The sequence below is a fragment of the Stegodyphus dumicola genome, chromosome 3 (genome assembly GCF_044657685.1).
Source record: "Stegodyphus dumicola isolate Sdum_Otavi_A_Nest chromosome 3, ASM4465768v1".
In the NCBI taxonomy this organism is placed as follows: domain Eukaryota; kingdom Metazoa; phylum Arthropoda; class Arachnida; order Araneae; family Eresidae; genus Stegodyphus; species Stegodyphus dumicola.
This window is the reverse complement of record NC_140770.1, coordinates 12,452,591-12,473,436: the sequence shown is the minus strand read 5'-3', so window position 1 is coordinate 12,473,436 and position 20,846 is coordinate 12,452,591. Positions and strand designations below refer to the sequence as shown.

The 20,846-nt window shown below is 33.3% G+C and overlaps 1 protein-coding gene across 1 annotated transcript in view; it reads left to right on the top strand.

The window, feature by feature from the left end:
* LOC118201809 (receptor-type tyrosine-protein phosphatase mu-like) overlaps nucleotides 1–20,846 on the top strand; it is a 213,955-nt gene that overhangs the window by 138,297 nt on the left and 54,812 nt on the right. Inside the window, exons 32-36 of the mRNA XM_085812574.1 lie at nucleotides 116–203; nucleotides 1,691–1,767; nucleotides 3,798–3,834; nucleotides 4,690–4,787; nucleotides 12,315–12,437. Of these exons, the coding sequence (XP_085668700.1) occupies nucleotides 116–203; nucleotides 1,691–1,767; nucleotides 3,798–3,834; nucleotides 4,690–4,787; nucleotides 12,315–12,437 (423 nt within the window). The remainder of the gene's footprint in view (nucleotides 1–115; nucleotides 204–1,690; nucleotides 1,768–3,797; nucleotides 3,835–4,689; nucleotides 4,788–12,314; nucleotides 12,438–20,846) is intronic.

Genomic DNA, 20,846 nt, shown 5'->3' with positions numbered 1-20,846 from the left:
TTTGCAGGAATTCCTATTTATTTCAATAATACGAAAATATCTTGATGTTTCGCGTAGCTATTAAGGAGATTTCCAGTAATCCATAGCGTTTAATATAGTTTGTGTCACTTTTTAGCGATTGGTGGAAGGTCAAACATCTCCATGGACTGCCGCGAGGAAGAGCTGCAATCTGAAAAAGAATCGATATGGAAATATCTTACCATGTAAGTAACACATTCTAATTAACACTCTGTAGTTCGATAAAATATATTTAATTAAGTAAGCTTCAAGGTATATACCAGAGATGGACAAACGTTTTCGATCGCGGGCCAAAAATCGGAAACAAAAAGTTTGGCGGGCCAAGGTAAATTTTTCTAAAATTTTAAAAACAGTATACAAGTATTAAAATTTAAATATGTTAACGAGATGCATGAAATTGCGAATTCGGTTAAAGTTGACTTTAGGGTTCACCTTGTGTTATCGCGAAATTGTTGTTTCATTTATCGCCAAGTTGTTGTCTCATTTATGACAACCTGAGTAGTTGAATGCTAGGGAAACCCTATTATGACGTAATTGGTTGAAGTTGGCTGGTATAATTACATGCGATAAAATAATAACAACAACAAAGAAAAAATACAAAAAAAAAAAAAAAAAATCTGAAAGCCTTCAGATTTTACATTACGCCTAAAGGGACTCTTTTTAACCATTTGTGTGTTACCTTTATTTATTAAATGTTCTTTACACTTAAACCATAAAATTCAGTTGAACAGCTATATCACAAAATAATTCAAAAAACAGCATATCATTAGAATTTTCGATACACAGTCTCGTGCTGGAGAGAAAAATGTCCCCCCCCCCGTACAGTGTTGCCATCCTTCTCTTTGAAATTATTGAGTTTGTTAATCAAAAATTCTTTGTCTAACAAAATATGAAAGAGATAATAAAACAAATTCCAAATTAGGGCTACCAGATGCTCATGTTCGGATTAAAGATTCTTAAAAATGTTCATAGAAAAAGACATGCGAGTAGTATTGTTACTGTATATTGTGTTGTTAATTTTACATTCGTGATTCACGAACTTGGCGAAATTATAGCTGAGATCTTGGCGCAAATCTAAAATTGCCAATTGTGATTGGTGGCTGCTATAAAAAAGAAGTACCCAACTTACATACTATTTGTGTTTGTCTACCATTTAACTATATTTCTCATATTTATTTAGTAAATTGTACTAGTTTCAGTTACTTAAAATAATTTGATTTTGAGATTATTTTAACTTTTGAGTGATCGGTTCTGTATCTGTCTACCATTTAACTATATTTTTTCATATTTATTTAGTAAATTGTACTATTTTCAATTTCTTAATATAAGTTGATTGTGAGATTATTTTAATTTTTAAGTGATCGGTTCTTTATCTGTCTACCATTTAACTATAATTTTCATATTTATTTAGTAAATTGTACTATTTTCAATTTCCTAAAATAATTTGATTTTGAGATTATTTTAATTTTTGAGTGATCGTTTCTTTATCTGCTCAAGTGTTTGCAGATATTAACATCTGTTTCTGAAAAATTTAGGTTGGAACCAACTACATGCAAGTGCCTTAAACTTAAATTTATCTTTATAACGCACTTTGGAAATAAGCTGTGCTTTAATTCATTTAATGATATTTTTGCATTTCATGCAGTTTTCTGAAGAAAATATATTCTTTCAGATGATCGTTCCCGAGTAGTTCTACACACAGATTCGAACAAGAGTGATTCAGATTACATAAACGCCAGCTATATTGATGTGAGTGATAAACTAAATTCTCCTATTCTTAATATGAATGTGAAATTTCATTGTATTTTGTACGATGAGTAATATTATTTGATTGAAGTGTTTTCTTATGTAGAAATAATAATAATACTTTAACAATAAAACAAAAAAGAAGGTAGGAGATAAAAAATATGTAAGTATTAATTGTTTCACAAGAATATAGTAAAGTTAAATTAAATTTAAATAATTCTCTTACGCCATTGCTGCAAGGAATGAAATTTTGAATTTAACAAATATTCCTAATTCGTAATTTTTTTCATACTTTTAGATACCTGCACTTAATTTACGTATGCTCTTAGAATTTAAATGATATTGTAAATTAGTTCATAGCAATAATTAATCTTGGTGAATCTTTACATTATGGTAACTTGGCGATTTTTTGGCGACCAACCCTGCTACAGCAACCTGCTAGTTTTGTTTTGGACGCCATTTTGTTTTCACTAAGTTAAGGCATGTTTTTTTTTACTCATCATTTTTTCCAACAATCTGCTAGCCGAATTACGCTTATGCTAGAACTTTTATGGAACAAAAATGCTTAATCATGACGAAGATTAGGTGCGAAATTGGGAGAAAGTGCACAATCGCAAACTGCTTGCCGCGTTTTTAAGAATTGCACATACACGGTATCCATGTACACGTCGACCTAGTTTCACTTAAAAAAACATCCCAGAATTGCACAAAAATGGCATTGCGCACACTCTTGCCTTTATCTATGTACACATCGACCTATTTTCCCTTAAAAAGTCAAATAAAATTGACAAAAAGCCAATTCTTCTTACTCTTGTAAAAAGCGCCAAACAAATAAGTGGGCGATTTTGCACTTTAGCAGCGAAATGGTTTCTAAGTGCTTATTAGCTAAAATCACGATCGGAATTTTCCGGAAAATGTCACATTATATGTCTCTTAATCTCTCATTTCTCTGGACAAAATAATCTGTGATTCAAACTGTGTACTTCTCAGATTATTGCTAAAGTCCTAGCTAGTAACCTTTATCGCCTTACCAAAATGTCACCAAACTATCTGTTACCATATTCTAAAGATTAGCTTTAATCTTTTATATTTGCAATTAAAATTTCATAATTAAATTTTAAATTTATATTAACTTCAAATTGAAAATATTTTTAAAATTCATAAAAAGTATTCAATGTGCTGTAAATGAATATTATGTGCTTAATTTTAGCAAACAAAACTGTTAGCGCAAATGCTAAAGTGATAATGCTGTGTTAAGTTTCTATTTTACTCGCTTATTACTTGGGATAAAGTTATGTATAGACCAGCGGCTCTTAACCTTTTGACTAAGGCGGTACCATCTAAACAAAAATTGAATAACTTTAGTACCACCATTACATTTTACAGTGATTATTTTTCGATTTCTTAATAAACTATTTAAAAAAATTTTTGTCATTTGCACAACTTATTGGCTATTAGAATATAAATATGCACACATAAAAATATTAGACTGAAAATTGGCTACCATTTTAATTATCAAATTTGAAGTTATGATACTTTAATTCTAAATTTTAGTGTGAAATTTGGGCCTGTTTAAGGGAGAACAATTTCTTTATGTCTGATCTTGTTTCACTTCGTTTTAACCGTAAATTAGGATCCACTTTTAATTTTCTTCTGTATTTATTTTTCGAATATAAAATGGAAGAAAATTCATGTTCACACAAATAGGTTCTGCAAAAAGGTAATAAAAATTTAATAGCTTTATTTCAATTGCCTTTAAATTCTTTTTTTTTTTTTTTTTTTTCTCGGTTCAGCCAAAAGCTAAGTGTTATTTCTTAAATCTTCAGTTAGAGCTCTTTCACAGGAAATTTCTATCAACTGTTCTTTTTTTCCTCAAGAGATGAATTTAATAGTTAAAATAAAATACTATTAAATAGAATTTAATAGTTAAAAATACTCTTTCTTTACCTACTACCGGTTGAGAACCGCTGGTATAGACATTTATAGTATAAACACTTTCGAAAATTTTACTTCTTCTTTCTTGTTTCTTCTAGGGGTATAGAAGACCAAGAGAATACATCGTTACTCAAGGTAATTTCCTTTTATGATCAGTCTAACACAAAGTCCCAATAAATCTGTTTTTAACATATTCTGTAAAATTGAACTTCTGACGAATTAAAATGCTTCTGGGTCTACAATGAATTAAAATTTTATGCTTACAAAACAATTTTTGGTACAACTCTGATATACGCCCTAATTTCACCAAATGTGGCGATATGTGTTCTGCGCTGGTTTTTGGCGCGATTGCGTGTTGTACAGCAACCCTGTTGACGTTGAAAAATCTTTCGCTTGAGCTCGTTGGTTGCTCGTTGGTTTGTCACAAAGAGGATTAAATTACAAAAACATTTGTGGCAACACAAACTTGCTGGTTACTAGTTTTCAAAGCAGTTATATCATGTAGTCAGCTGTAAAAAGTTGGAAGTAATTGCTTTTAAAATAAATAAAGTATCCCAATTCTTGCAACAGTCACATATTCGAAGATTATGAGGGGTTTAAGGTGTATGAGTTCCCTTAAATATAACACAGGGCGATAATGCTTTGTGGCAACAGTTTTAAAAGTGATTCGCCGTTTGCAGTGAATCGACGCAAAATCGCGAAACGAAACAATAGCCCTTCAGAAAAAAAAAACCCTTCGGACTAATATTATGAATCAAATAATTTAATCAGGACTATGATTTTCTGAATGCTGTTTTCCACTTCTATGTTTGGCCCAACTGTAGTAAATAGTTTAATCATTCCCTCTCTGTAATGATGATTTTTAATCATTCTACTGCGAAACTGCTTTATATTCCGTCACACGTGAAAAAAGATGTAGAATATATTCATGGTTCTGATGAAATCTAATGTAGTTTTTTAGAGATTAACGACTGAATTATTTTACTGTAGGACCACTCGAAAACACGATTACAGACTTCTGGCGCATGATTTGGCAAGAAAACTCACCCGTGATAGTCATGGTCACCGACCTTGTGGAAAACGGAAAGGTGAATACCATTTTTATTTGACAGTCTTCTCTTTTTGTTTGTAAACAGCTTGCAGTCAGCCTTTTTACTCATTTTTATGAAGTTTGTTTGCTCACCCGTTTGTAGACCTTCTTTTTGAATTCAAAAAGCAGCTTGATTGTTCTCTTTTGATATTTTAATTCTTTATACTTTTGACTTTAAGGTATGTTTGTTGTGTTATGTGCTCTAACTTAATATAGAGCTTCAATTCTTCGAATCAATAAGGACCGGACCCCATTCGGATAATCGAAAATTTGGATAATTGAATTTTTTCCTCGAAGAAAGGGTCTACGTACAATTAATAAATTATTGTATGTACTGTATGTTAAAAATAGGAGAAAAAACCATTTTTAAAGAAAAAGAGGTTTTAATTAATTAAAATGAAAAGACAGCACTTTTACTTACATCTTATGTAGCGCAATACTTAAAAGTGTTACAATTTCTTAAAAGTGCAGTACTCACGAGTGCTGAAAGTCATTGCTTGACAAAGTAATCAATGACTTTTTGGTCAAAGTGAACAATAATATCTCTGTCAAAGTAAGCTATTTGACGGATACTGTGACTGCACTTAAAATTTTTAACCATCCATTACTTGCTTTAAAGGATGAAAAACCAAGCTTGTGAGCTAAGATCTTTGCTTTTTTTATAATGAATCGGATCCGAAATTGGTTTCCCAAAGAACGTTGCTGCAAAAAAAATCTTGAAAAACGACATCTAATTTTTTATTTGTTGCTGCTTTCATTTATTTTCCTGAAATACTTCCATCTTCGTTTTCAAGCAGTGATGCGAAGTTGAAAAGGTTTGCTCCTTTTAATGTCTGAAATTGTTAATTTTTTTTTTCTTAAATTCTGAAAACGATTCGGATAGTCGGAGTTCAGATAATTGGAGTTGTACTGTTTTTAAATTAAATTTCCTGTCATTAAAATATAATTTTTCTTATAATAATTGCGATTTAATTTTTTACATTTTAACCATATGGAATGCGGAGACCAAGATAATGTTAATGTAAATTTCAGGTACAGCGGATTTCAATAAAACATTTGAAGAACGTTTTTTTTTTTTTTTTTTTTTTTTTTTTTTTTTTTTTTCCATGGACTGTCTCATAGAAATCAAAATTACAGGCCGCAGATAGCGCTGAGCCTCTCAGAGGATCCAAACTTTCTGGGATCGCAATTGCTTTTTAGGTGCTCGAGCCGTATTTTTTTTAACTCTAATTCCAGCCCTTCATATTCCACAAAAATACCACGATATTTACACTAACAAAAACAAATGTAAACTGCAAAGGGAGCAAATTTAAAAAAAAAAATTATAAGAAAAAAAAAAATAAAATGGTACTTCTTTGTTATAGCGGCCACCGAGATTGAATCGCCAATAAACAGCGATATCTCGCCAAAATCTGGCTGCGTGTTTTTATACCTCGCCAGGTAATCGTATATTAGCACCGTGTCGCATTTTTGCCTCAGCCGCGTGTTCTTACTCTATTCATATTTGATGAGGTTTTCGAATTCGCATAGTTTATTTAAAAATATATTCATTGCTTTTTTGTGCAAATATAACGTTAACAATCTCTTATTTATCAAGTAATGAAATTGATGCCAAATCATTTTTTCAAGAAAGAGTTCTTTTACCTAGCAAACGAGTATGCGAAATGGCCACAATATGGAACTTTATGTTAACGAAGCAATCATTTGGAGGTGCAGGGTTAAAAATTGAAAACAAAAGTTGACTGAAACAATTACATGCGATGAAATAATAATAAAGATTCTTAAAAATATTCTTAGGAAATAACACGTGCGTATTAGTGTTGTTATTATAGTTGTTTATTCTTACATTCATGCTTTACTAGCTTGGCGAAATTATAGGTGAGATCTTGGCGCAAATCTAAAATCGCCGAATATGGTTGGGGGCCGCTATAACAAAGAAGTACCAATAAAATAAAGTAATAAAATAAGAACTCAAACAATCGAAATTGAAAATGACACTTCGAAAAGCAGAAATTGTTTCTTTAGTCCATAAAAGTTCAGAAAGAAATTCGTTGCCAAGATACGGACAAGTGCTTCAAAGCGGCCTGAAATATCTTGCTCTGCTGGACATGATGATGCCCTCGAAATGAACATGATTAATATCTTCAACGCTGCTACCGCAGGTAGGCACAAAGTACTTAAATCGTTCTCAAAATTGCCATATCCAGTCAAAAAAAGTCTGTTGAAAACTCATCAATTTTTATTGTGTGAAAAACTGCAAGAAAAACGTATTGCGACCCCAAATCCTCAGGAATTTGTATTTTATAATATGCCTGAACCCCTGTTATACAGTTTATCAGCAACATCCCCCCTTAATTTTTCCCCCGGCTCTTATTTCGAAGTCCACTGATTTAGTGTCTTTGAGACTGCAACGATATCGAACGATAAAATGTGAAAGTCATAATCATAACTGGGTTATATATGCTATACTCTTCGCTGTGTATTATTTTTCTTCAAATAAACTCTTGTTTATTGTCATAGACAGAATCAGTCTCGTCTGACAGGTAAAAGAATGTAACACGCTGAGCGCCACGCGTATGTTTTAGGCAATCCCGTTCAGGCCACGCGCTTCGCTTAAAAGCGCTGGTATTGTAGGGCCAGTGATTCGTATCGCGGTAGAAGATAGCAACAAGTTGTGAAAAAGAAGACATTCCGTCGAACAAAAATGCAAGAATATCTAGAAAACGACAACATAAACTCCGAAGAAAACCGGGAAAAGCCTCTGAAGTACGAAAATATTGTAAATTATGTTATGATAAAAATGCAACAGAAGCTGGTAGAGTAATGGCCAGAAAAAAGATTAAAAGAGTGTTGTCACATTTTGTAATAAATGTAATGGAGAATCGTTTTTATATTTACCGTGTTTCAATGAAATCCAATGAATCAAAATCAAAATTAAGTAAATTTTAAATAAATTTTATGTAATTTCATAAAACAGTGTAAATTTTATAGTTGTATATCATGTTACACGCTGTCAGCCAGCGGCGGTCGACGCGGCCTAAACGAAAAGGTCTAGTGTCAGCCACAAATGGTTGACGCGAACTAAACGGAAAATTTAGTGTCAGCCAAGGATAGCTGACGCGATCTAAACGGAAAATCTAGTGTCAGCCACAGATGTCTGACGCGGCCTAAACGGAAATTCTAGTGTCAGCCACAGATGGCTCACGCGGCCTAAACGGAAAATCTAGTGTCAGCCACAGATGGCTCACGCGGCCTAAACAGAAATTCTAGTGTCAGCCACAGATGGCTCCCGCGGCTCAAACGGAAAATCTAGTGTCAGCCACAAATGGCTCACGCGGCCTAAACAGAAATTCTAGTGTCAGCCACAGGTGGCTCACGCGGCCTAAACGGAAAATCTAGTGTCAGCCACAGATGGCTCACGTGGCGCTCAACGTGTTAAGTGATTCTATTTGTTTTAATACTCAATTAAATACACAGCGAAACTGAATCAAAACAGCAATTAAATCATATTATTTTTGATGCCGAAAGCCAGAACCGTTTCCTAGAATAATAGGTTTGAGTAAATAGCAAATTGTGTGAACTGAATAATTTAAATTGTTATAATATATATTGAAACTCTGAAAAATGTTAGATGCAGTGTCAGATGTGCCCCAGTCCACACCATGAGATTGTTTGAAAGCAAAATAAACAAAGAGGAAAACTGGGTTGTTTTAATTGATGAACTCTGAGCAAAACATTTAGATACAGAACCAAATTTGTCTTATCTTGACCACCCAAAGAATATAAAATATGTAGGTTTTGGTTTGCACTTGCGAATAGTTATCGCTCGACATTGCTTCTAGTCTCTTGTTTGCAGTCTCGAAGGCACTGAATCTACTGAAAGGAACTCACAGCCCCAAATGGCGCCTTTAATATTAGTTTGTACACCCCTTATTCGTTGCATACAGTACACAATATAATCATAATATAACTATAATTAAAATATATCAAATACTTGTGAACAAATATGTCAAATATGTGTACTTTGGTATTGTCGCAACCATCTTGGTATATATAAGTCGCCAAACTGTGGCAACGATGTGCTGAATATTTCTTCATAAAGCAGTACCAATAATTGTAATTATTGTATGGTTGTATTAGAAGTTCTAAAAGTAAACTGCAATAATTTTGGTCTTCAGCTGAATTTTGAAATATGCACATGTGCAACTTGCCTGCAAATGAAGACTTTGTGAAATTTGCAATGTTCAGTTTCGCATTTGATGACGTTATATTTTGGAAAACAACCTTTTTCGTTCGAAGAGTACAGCAACGTGAAAAGGTACAACGAACACAAAGGTACAACGTACAACGTGAAAAGGAACAACGAAAAGGCATTCGAAGCGGTTATTGGTTTCGAGAATAGTCGTCTGTCATTTACTACAGCAGTTAGATTTATTGCTGGAATAAAGAATCAATGAGTGTTAACGAGTGGTTTCGCATTGCTTTGAATCTATTCTTAAAGCTATCGCTACAGAAATTCTATTGGAAGAAAAGAAGCGAAAATCTATTTTTAAGTACTTTTATTAACTGTTTTCTGGGATAAACATCGAACTAAAATTTAATTATGTCCCTGTTAACATGTATGATATGAAATAAATAATTTCTCCCTGTTTGAAAGTGGCTCACCATTATTTGAGCAGTAAAATCGCTGAATACAGGTAAATCCAACCTGGTTTGGATTCTAAGCAATGGGCTGGCTGCGTGGGCGTTTCGTAGCTTTTCCCATGTCTAACGTGTACATGAACCAGTTTCCCTTAGTAAGTCCTCCACGAAGGCATCCCTTCTTTTAGGCAAATAACCCTAGTGGTCTTTGCCACAGAAAATTAAAACCAAATTGGGTTAATCTTTGGATTATGGTAACTTGGCGAAAATTTGGCGACCAACCCTGCTACAGCAACCTGCTAGTTTTTGTTTGGACGCCATTTTGTTTTCACGAAGTAAAGGCATTTTTTTTTTAATTCAACATTTTTTTTTCAACAATCTGCTAGCCGAATTACGCTTATGCAATAATTAATTCCATAAAAGTTCATATAAGCGAATTACGCTTATATGAACTTTTATGGAACAAAAGTGTATGACGAAGATTAGGTGCGAAATTGCGAGAAAGTGAAGAATCGCAAACTGCTTGCCGCGTTTTTAAGAGTTGTACATACACGGTATCCATATACACGTTGATCTATTTTCACTTAAAAAAACATCCCAGAATTGCACAAAAATGGCATTGCGCACACTCTTCACTTTATCCAAGTACACTGCTAAAGTCCTAGTAAGTAACCTTTATCGCCTTACCAAAATGTCGCCAAACTACCTGTTACCATATTCCAAAGTTTAGCCCCAAATTGATTAGAAAATATCATTCTTTTTCTTCTGCAAAAAATCAGCAAATTGCGCTAGAGTGGTTGCGGTAATACCGAGTACCCAAATAAAAAATAAATTTATCAAATAATTATATGCATAACTTGCTTAAAGATAACATTTAGACTAAGCATGCGAACAAAGTTTTGAAAGAAAATTTTTATTGTTTTGTATTCTTATTATTTTTTATTTTTCAAGCATAAACTAGATTTCAGAAACAAAATCACATATTCTAACTGCTCAAAAATTCGATTTTATTTACTGTTATGGCCGCGCTTGATGTACTGTTATGGCCGCGCTTGATGTTCTAGTTTTCCTATCCTTCGTATTTCTTGGCTTTGTTTTCTCTTGTTTCTGCGTGTTTCTTTTTTATATTGCATAATGAATTATTTGCTTTTAAAAATATTATTGATTTTTAATATAGATTGTATAATTTTATTGTATTTTTGCTTTATATTTACTTTATGATTTCTTCCTTTACTACATGATGAACAAACAAATAATTATCAATTTTATTCGTAATTCTTTTATAAGCAATGGTATCTTAATGAGATCGATTAACTTTCGATGAAAATTAAGCTAACGACCTCAGTTGACCCTTTAATCAGAGATGATACTTTTTAAAATTTCATCGACCTTCCAGGGATGAATATCGAATGTGATACGAATTCTTATTCCGGTGGAAGTTTAGAGCAGATGTTGGCAGGCAGCAAAATATATATATATATACAAACTTACAACTCCAGAAGAAGTCGGTCAAAGCGGAAATAGCATTAGTTATTTCGTCTCTGGGTTAAAATTTAAAAAAGAAAAAAAATCTGAAAGATTTCATATATTATATTACGTCCAAAGAGGCATTTTTTGAAAGTTTTGTGGGGCCCCACCAGCGGCCGAGCGGTAAAGTCGCTGAACACTGGTAGTTCGGTCCGAGGTTCGAATCCCGCGAACGGGCTGGGCTGCATGGGTGTTAATGTGGTTTTCCCCATGTGTAACGTGTATACCAGCCAGTTCCCTTAGAAAGTCTTCCACGAAGGCATCCCTTCCCTTAGGCAGATAGCCCTAGTGTGCTTTGCGATAATTAAATACACCATTGAACGTTTTGTGCGTTACCTTTGTTTGTTAAATATCATGTTCTCTGCACTTAAAACATAAAATTCAATTAAACTGCAATATCGCAAAATATTTAAAAGAGCATATCTTTAGAATTTACGGTATACAGTCTCGCACGCTGGAGATCAAAAAGTTTTTTTTTTTTTTTTTTTTTTTTTTCCCTACAGTGTTGCCATTGTTCGCTTCGAAATCATTGACTTTCTTAATGAAAAACTCATAAATGCTTTAAACAGATACTAAAACAGATTCCAAATCTGGGCTCCCAGATGCGCATATTCGGGTGGAGACGTACGTTATTCAAAATTGGATGGCTCTTGGTACCGTTGTTTTATCACAATACGAGAAACATACATACATTCATGCAGATTCTTCACTACTTAATTTCTTTAAATATAACACAGTGCGATAATATTTGGTATTAACAATTTGAAAAGTGATTCTCCGTTTATTATGAATCAAAGCAAAATGCCAAAGCAAAGTTAATAGCCCTTCTGGGCAAACTGGCTTATTGAGCTATTTATTCCGTCTCTGGGTTAAAATATAAAAATAACGACGTAAGCGAGGAAACTTTCCTCCTTTTGAAATAATAATAAAACAATTAACTTAAAACTTAAGATTTTCCTGCAGTAACTCAATATTTACACCATTATGCTTATTCGATGTAGGTATCTTTAATTCTTCAACATGCTTACATTATGATAAATTAATGAAAAAGGCAAGTGAAACATTAGTGTTTCTAGGCCTTTTTAATAGGATAATAATATTATTAGATCTATACCTGGGGTCTGTAACTTTTTAGTAATATCAGAAAAATATTTTAAACGTTAAAATAGAGAATATTCGCTTTATTATTTTAGAATATTAAAATAAATAATTATCAACAGAATAAAATTCTGAGTTTATTATAATCTCACTTTATGATGTAGAACACATTTGACATAAATCTGAGAGATATGAGTAAGATTTACGTACGTTTAAAGGAAAATATTAAAACCATGAAATTTAATTCTTTTTTTTGCAGAAAAAATGCGCCAAATACTGGCCGGATGATTCTATAATGTGCGACGACATGCAAATTCTAGTAATACATTCTGAGGAAAGCACAGATTTTGTCATTCGTACCATACTCATGAGAAAGATGGATGTAAGTTTCCCACTTTCCTTTGCCTTTTTTTATAAATATATTCTGTGCATATTTTTAGTCCTTTAATAAAATGCTACTATGATTTTCTTTGAAAGTAATATAGCACACTGCTCTAAGGTTTTGTGCATTTATGTTGTCTTAGATAAAAAGGTGCTCTTTCTAAACGTTATATTCATTTAATGAGATTCCGTTGAAATATTCATGTACGTTGCTCCAAAAAAAAAGGAACGTACAGTTCTATATCTTCCATTCATCTTGCGTCTTTCATGCCTCGAAAGCGCGACTTAGGATATGTATTAGATTTATATAGAGCGTTGCTTTAATATAGGTATTTTGACACAAAATCGGACCTTTTTTCTGAAATGACATGACAATGTTTTTCCATATTTCGATTCTACGACTCAAATTATGCCAAACTGCCAAGTTTTGTAAAAATCGCACGAGTAGTTTTTAAGAACTTAGCTCTCACAATTTTAGCTGCTCTGTGTTAATTGAATTTGGTTTATATTTATTAATATCTCTTTTTTTTTATTAAACTTTTTGGTACTATTCGATTTTGAGGGCCGTAAAAAATCGCCAAACTATTGTTGATGCCAGTGCTGCCAAAAATAATTGCGGAAACCCTAATGCAAGAAAGGAAATATAATAGTAAATAACTATTTTAAAATTTATGTTTTAATTTAGATGAATTTAGGTTAATTTCATATAATACTTTATTATTATAATTTGTATAAAAAAGGCTAAACATGACTGAATGGAAGCATAAGAGTCAATAAATATTTCAGATTATTATTATAATTTATATAAAAGTTCCTAAACATGACTGAATGGAGGACTTCGCTACCGAGTTATCGCTAACACATACTTTCATCTCGTTGGTTGTTCAAACACAGTTTTCTTTAAAAAAATTCTCGGTAAAGTGCAGAATCGCTCACTTATTTGTTTGCCGCTTTTTACAAGGGTAAAAACCATTGGATTTTTGTCAATTTTCTTTTACTTTGTAAGTGAAAGTACATAGATAAAATCAAGAGTGGTTTTTTTTTTTTTTTTTTTTTTTTTTTTTTTTCCTTCAATTCTTGGATTTTTTTTAAGTGAAAATAGATCGATGTGCACATGGATACCGAGTATGTGCTATTCTTAAAAACGCGTCCAGCAATGTGTGATTCTGCATTTTACCCAAAATTCTGTTGCACACTTTTCGTCATGGGCAATTCCCAAATTGTTAAATCCGTAGGATATCAAAATAAGATTTAAAAATTAAACTAGTATTTCAATGGCGTCTTAAGAAATATAGAACTATATAAACTTACGCAATTTGAAATCAACGCGTACGCTAGATTTGGCGCGCTGTTAAATGGGCGCGTTTGCTAGATTTGGGGCTTTTGCGCATACATTTTCGCTACAATTTTTTTACGGTTCTCGGAATAGTACCTACTTTTTTATTCTTCCCTTCACATTTCGAAATTTAGGTTCATTCCAAATAAAATTCGCCCATTTTTTATGATTTATTTTTAAAATTTGTATTTTTAAATAATTTTTCGAAAATCTATTCGAATTATAACCTATAAAATTTTTACCATAATGTTAAAATAGATGTATTTCAAGGTATACCTACCAAAAATTAAGTATTTTGTGCAAAACTTCCTAAAGTATACGTGAATTTATATACCGGCCCGTTTTGAAATTTTGGCGTATTTATTATAAGCGCTAATAACGCCAAATGTGGTTTTACGCTCTTTGTTAAAATTATTTCAAAGTATGAAAGATGTTTTTTTTTTTTTTTTCCCCGCTCCTGTACAATGAAAAAAAGGAAAGGATAACAAATTGCTATAAATTACGAAGTTCGCCGAGTGAATTACTCTTAGCATAAATTGAGGAAAATTGCTTGAATTTATCCGTAAATTTCGTACAAATTTCAATATTTAGGCATAATTTGAGTCGTAGAATCGAAATATGGAAACAAATGCGCACGTCATTTCAGAAAAAGTCCGATTTTCTGTCAAAATACCTATATTAGAACATCGCTGTATATAAATCTGATATGTATCCCAAGTCGTGCTTTCGAGCTATGAAAAACACAATTTGTATTTCATCAATGAACCTAGTAGAACGGAAGATGTAGAACTTTTTTTTCGCAGTGTACAGTTTTAAGAATTTCTGTTTATATATCGTTGCCTAATGATATATCGTATTTCCCGAAAACTAAAACTTTTATATTTTGAATAATTAAATTAACATCTACTATTATAGAATATGGATTAAATTCCTTTTGATTATATCTGAATGAGCATTTCCAAAGTCCTACATGCAGTTATTGCATGCGAGTCGCCATGAGCGATGTAGGGGTAAACGGAGGCTTAAATGCTTGTTTGAACTTCAAGCTGCAGGTTCAAATGCCGGGTGTATTTATATTCGCCTCCTTCTTGCGGGTGTTGTGCAGGGGGCCTTTCTGCTGCATTTTGGCCAACAGTCTCAGACTGTAACAGACCAAGCGTTTTGCCGTTCCCGACTTCGTATTAATTTACAATTGTCCTGCCGTTTTATTGATAAACATAACCGAAAATAATTTTATGAACCTCCATGAGTTATATAATCACGCTTTTGTTGCAATAGCATGTTTTCCTTTTTTATTACGAAAATAGTTTGGTATGTGATGAATGCTGCTGAAGAGATCTTTTGCACTTCATCGTTTCAAAGATGTTGTAGAAACTGTATTGCACCAGATGGCGCTGTGTGCGCTTGAATTGATCGGACTAGTGCAGAACCTTGATGATTGCGAAAGATGTAACAACAACGCGAAACATTAACCAAAGTTTATATGTGCCTCTCTTTGTTGTAAATGTATTTAATTGTGTCGTCAATAAAATATGGAGAAAATGATAAAAGGCAAGAATGCGTCTGACATGTAAGTGAGATTTCTTTATATTTTGATTTGAATTGAGTTTTAGCGACAAAGAATGTATATGCGTATTTACAGATGTCAAGAACGATTCTTTGCACGACTCCGCCTTCAGTCCTCTATGGCTGCTATCACACGTCGGTTTGTTTCGTAAGAACAACTGTTTGGAACAATTTTTCTGCTTTGTCACAACAGCCAATGACCACAGATCGCTTTGGGGTTAACAAACGGTAAACTGGTTCCCTATCACAAACAAGCTGATAGCATTCGAAGCTGGTAGCTGATTGGTTGAAAACGACCAACTTGCAATTATATTTAAAGGTAGCAAAAAGTGGTACGTCTTTCTGACAACTGCTTTCCTTATGCTGGACGTGGCAAAAGCCTTTGACCGCGTCTGGCATAAGGGACTTATGTACAAGCTTGCTTACTTGATCTCCCTAGGGAAACGATTTTGATTCTTCACTCCTTTCTAAGTGATCGATCCTTCTATGTCAGGCAGGGCGATGTTTATTCTGAAAACACATTTATTAAAGCCGGCGTCCCCCAGGGAAGCATCTTTGGGCCTATTCTCTATCTTATGTATGTTAAGGACTTCCCTATGATTGAAAATACAAACTGCATCACCGCCTGCTACGCGGACGACACCGCCATTCTTTCTAGTTCACTTAATCCACGACATGCCATGATCAGAATACAAAACCACACACACGAGATAGAGGAATGGTGTCGCAAATGGAGGACGTCCATTAATGCCACAAAATCTAAATTATTACTGATAGGACGGCATAGAAGAAAAAACACAGATGCAGATCTGACCCTCTTTAATGAAACGGTGCCCAAAGTCAGAGAGGCTACATACTTGGGAGTTAGTTTTAACGGCTCGCTTACATGGGGTCCTCACATTTCTATGACCATCGGGAAAGCCATAGGAGTCTCTAGGAGGCTACGAAACATTCTTGACGCCTCTTCACCATTGGATCTTGCTCGCAAGAAGCACATTTACACATCAATATTAAGACCCATCCTTACATATGCCTCCCCTTGTGATGCTTCTTTGGCGATATGAAGCAACTCCAATGATGGAACACAGCAATAACGTTTATTTAACACTCAAAAAATGGCGACATACAAAACAAGAAGAGAAAACATATTCTAACATTTAAAAATAAATTGCATTCTTCGTGCGAGAGTCGCACGTGGCACTCGAGTCTGGTTTCAAATATTGCCATTAACAAATACCTTAATGTTCATCTATTTAAATTATTTAAACTACAAGATTTTAATAATATGTAAAGCTGTTACAACCTCTCCCCCAACGGAGAGACTTTTACCGAAGGGAAAAGTTCTGTAAAATTCGAAGGCTATATTTATAAGCTCGGCATTCTGAATTATTTTAAGAAGAGGTAATATCTCCCATAAGTTCTAAACTTTAAACCAAACTTTTAAGTTTTCAACAAATACTTTTACACCACATTTAAATAGAAATAAATGGAGAATGATTTAGTCTTCCTTTTTTTTCTTGACGGCGCCTAGATCTCTTCCATAGTGGACCAGTTCCTCGGCTATAATTCACAGCAAAGCGTTTCCTCAGTTCATCGGTGCCTTTCGGATAATATACAATTGTCATTTGCTTTCGACAATTGTTTTCTTCGTCTATTAGTAGCGGCTTTGATATTAAATCAAAAGGCGAAAGATGATGATAACGCTGCATTGCAAAATGATTCTCAATATTAATTTCTTTACCGTTTTTCAAATTTTCGTGAAAATCTTCCACGTTTAATTCCAGTGATTTAACTTCTTCTTCAAAGATATCTCTGGATGCTTTATTTTCTTCCTTCATCTGTTCCAAGATCTTCTCTTCAACTATTTTTCTTTTCCTTTGAGCTCTACTAGAGACGGCATTAAAATGGTATCACTAAGTTTACGTTCAAGTGATAAACTAATAAAATAAGGCAGTTCAGTGTTAACAGGAAGTAATAACCTGATATAACTAATATTATGTTCAGTGATGAACTAATAAAATAAGGCAATTTAATATCAGCATGAAGTAATAATCTGGTATCACTAATATTACGTTCAGTGATGAACTAATAAAATAAAGCAATTCAATATTAACAGGAAGTAATAATCTGGTATCACTAATATTATGTTCAGTGATGAACTAATGAAATAAAAATACGCACGATTATTCGATCTCGTCGGTGCCTCCAAAATAATTATGACTGTAATGCTTCTTTGACAATATGAAGCAACTCCAATGATGGAACACAGCAATAACGTTTATTTAACACTCAAAAAATGGCGACATACAAAACAAGAAGAGAAAACATATTCTAACATTTAAAAATAAATTACATTCTTCGTGCGAGAGTCGCACGTGGCACTCGAGTCTGGTTTCAAATATTGCCATTAACAAATACCTTAATGTTCATCTATTTAAATTATTTAAACTACAAGATTTTAATAATATGTAAAGCTGTTACACCCTGCATGGTGCTCTGTTCCCCCTTCCGTATTAAATAAATTACAGGTTTTCCAAAACAACTACTTACGAAAAATCACAGGAGGACCCTGGTTCGTTCGCAATGAACAGCTACACAGAGACCTCAAACTCCAAAATCTGGCGTTATTCATCAATAAATTAAATAATAATTTTTTCAAGAAAGCCATCACCAACGCAGAGGTAAATTATTCTGACAATTTTAAGAACGAGCTCCTAGAAATTGACATCAATTTAAGGCTCTATACAACCCACATTTATCGGAATTCCCCATAAATACTCCTAACTTCTACCAGCCAATTTTTGAAGTTTCAAAGTATGACTTCTTCATTTACACTGGCCTGGGTCACATCTACACAATCTTCCTGCAGTCCCTTATCAAGGTATTCCTGCGAAGCACTGTAGGTTGTGTCTCCTCTAACCGGAGTTATTTGAGGTGCCTGTAATAGTGGGATATAAATCCTGCTGAAACAGGCATATCAAAAGTATCAAATTATCAAAGTACGTCTTTCTTTCAATAGTAAACCAGGCAGAAAAATTGTCCGAAACGGTTGTTTGTGTGAAACAAACGCCGTGTGATATGGCACGTTCCTTGCCGAGCGACATTTTCAAAAACGGTTCTACCAAGCCCACAAATTTTAATTAATTGCAAATTAAAAATCACGTATTTATGGGAAAGATATTGAATTTAGGTAATTTTTTATTGTTTTATTAATTATACGAGTTGTATCGAAGTCTAGTTTTGCGATAAAGTGTTTTATGATAGCGCCAACTATGCATAAACTCGTAGTTGGCGTTTGCTTATAACGAAGATTGATTAGTTTTACAACAATAATAATAACAAAGATTGTTATTAACTGCTTGATTATTTTTACAGTTTCTATGTTGTTTACTTTATAATTACTTATATAAATTATAATAAATCTCTTGAAGTGAGTTAAATTTTTGCATATTTTTCTGATCCCCAAAGCCAGATACCTTCAAAGAACATGAAAATACTACGATATTGATCTTGTGCGGCGTACGTAAAACACAAACGGGCACTTTTCCGCTTTGCTGACACAGACGATAAAAGACGCCAGTAATGGTACAACTGATGCCAAAAGGAATATCCTCGCTGGTAACCTTTTACGCCTCGTTTTCAAAACAAGACGAGGCCATTTCTTATCACATTGGTTGGTTCTTTCAATACTGGCATACAATTATATAGAACTTTTACCAGATAGTACAATTTTATGCCCGAAGGCCATTAGCGGTAATTAAATAAATTAGAATGCAGTCACACCTTTCACCCGAAGGCGAAAATGTAGAAAAGCCAAAGTCAAGGGTTAAATTCATCAATTTTAATGAGAATACACTAGCGAAGTAAAGCACTGCGGTTTTACATAATTTCTGAGTAAGCTATTCGTACGAATTGAAATAATTCTTGCATTTAAACTTGTATTCCAAATTAAGATTTAACTTGAAATTAATATAGATAATTACTGAGAGAATTAGATTTTTGTAGCGTAGTTTACGCGAGGTGAAATCATTTGGGGTCACGGGATATGAACCGGCGAATCAGTTTGTTGAACCATGAAAGCATAATAAATTCTTAAATTAATGTCTTTTTACAAATTTATCGGCTTTTTTACAAAATTTTAAATAAAAGTAAAATATAAGTAAATAAAAGTAAAATTCTGTCTCGGAATATGCATAATTACTTGACTGCAATGCGTATTCTTCGAATATAAAATTCCGCAGTTCATACAAATTCCATCGAGGACTTTGGTTAGGCGTGTGTTATCAGGTTCAGTGTTTCTTCTAACCTTCTTCGGAAACATACAATGACCTGACTAGAACAGAGAGCTTACTAAAGCTATGTTCACTAATTGTAGTAAGTAGACAGGATACAGACGAAGGGTATACAAAACCCTTTATTTTTTCTTTATGTACAATGACTTCCGTACTTCGGAATACAATGACCCTCCACTCGGGGTCTAACTTAAAAGATATCAAAATAAAACTAAACTCTAATTTAACTTTAGAATAAGATTGGCCTTATAATAACAGGAAGCGTATGTAGCACAGAGACTGTGAACACTACAATACGTTTAATTTATCAAGAGGATTAAAACCTCTGGCCTGGAAGGCAAAGTAGCAACTGCGTAACTTCTAAGGTAAGCGGCCTGCTTCGAACTCACGGCTTCCTTTCTTCTGCTTGGCAAAAAGGCCACACTTAAATACTTGACGTTCGCCAGACAACTTTGCATAAACTCCTTCACGCTTATAATTCTGGCCGGAAGTAGAAAATAAGAAGTGATAGTAAAGATTTAAAATAAAATAAACGTTAGTAAAACTTAAGATCCTTACAGTGTAATGCACATCCTTCTGACTAATACTAAAATTCTGTCGTGGAATATAATTACTCCTCTGCAATGCTTATTCTTCGAATATAAAATTCCAAAGAGGAATAAAGCAAACTCGAAGAAATCTTTATATACATATCAGAATTAATATGATGACCCGGAAAACCGGATTTATAATATTCATATGATTTTGAAAATCTAAGAAATTTTGTAAATAAATGTGTTTCTGATATGTTGCATAATAAATATTGTTACGAATTTGGTATTTAAAAAGCTAATGTTAGTTCAATTATAAATTCAATGGTTTTATTTCTCGAGCAGTGCAGCGCGTGACGAATATTAAAAGAAAGCTAAGCCGGAAAATTGAACATACAAGAGCGCGTGCATTAAATAAATAAATATCTCTTTTTGATTTCGAGAAAGTACTGGAAAATTCTAGCGCGTGATTTTAAAATCTTATAAAAGGAGGAAAACATCTCAGTTTGTAGTAGTTGCTTAGTTTGTTGTTGTTTAGAAAACTACTGTTGTTGATTGTAGCGAATTCGCGGATTAGCGTTCTTTAGCTGTTTTGAATTACGTTCTATTGACATTTGAGTAGTTAAAAGAAAACTACTGTGAGATATTGTAATACTGCATGATAATTTGAGAAAATTTAAGCATTT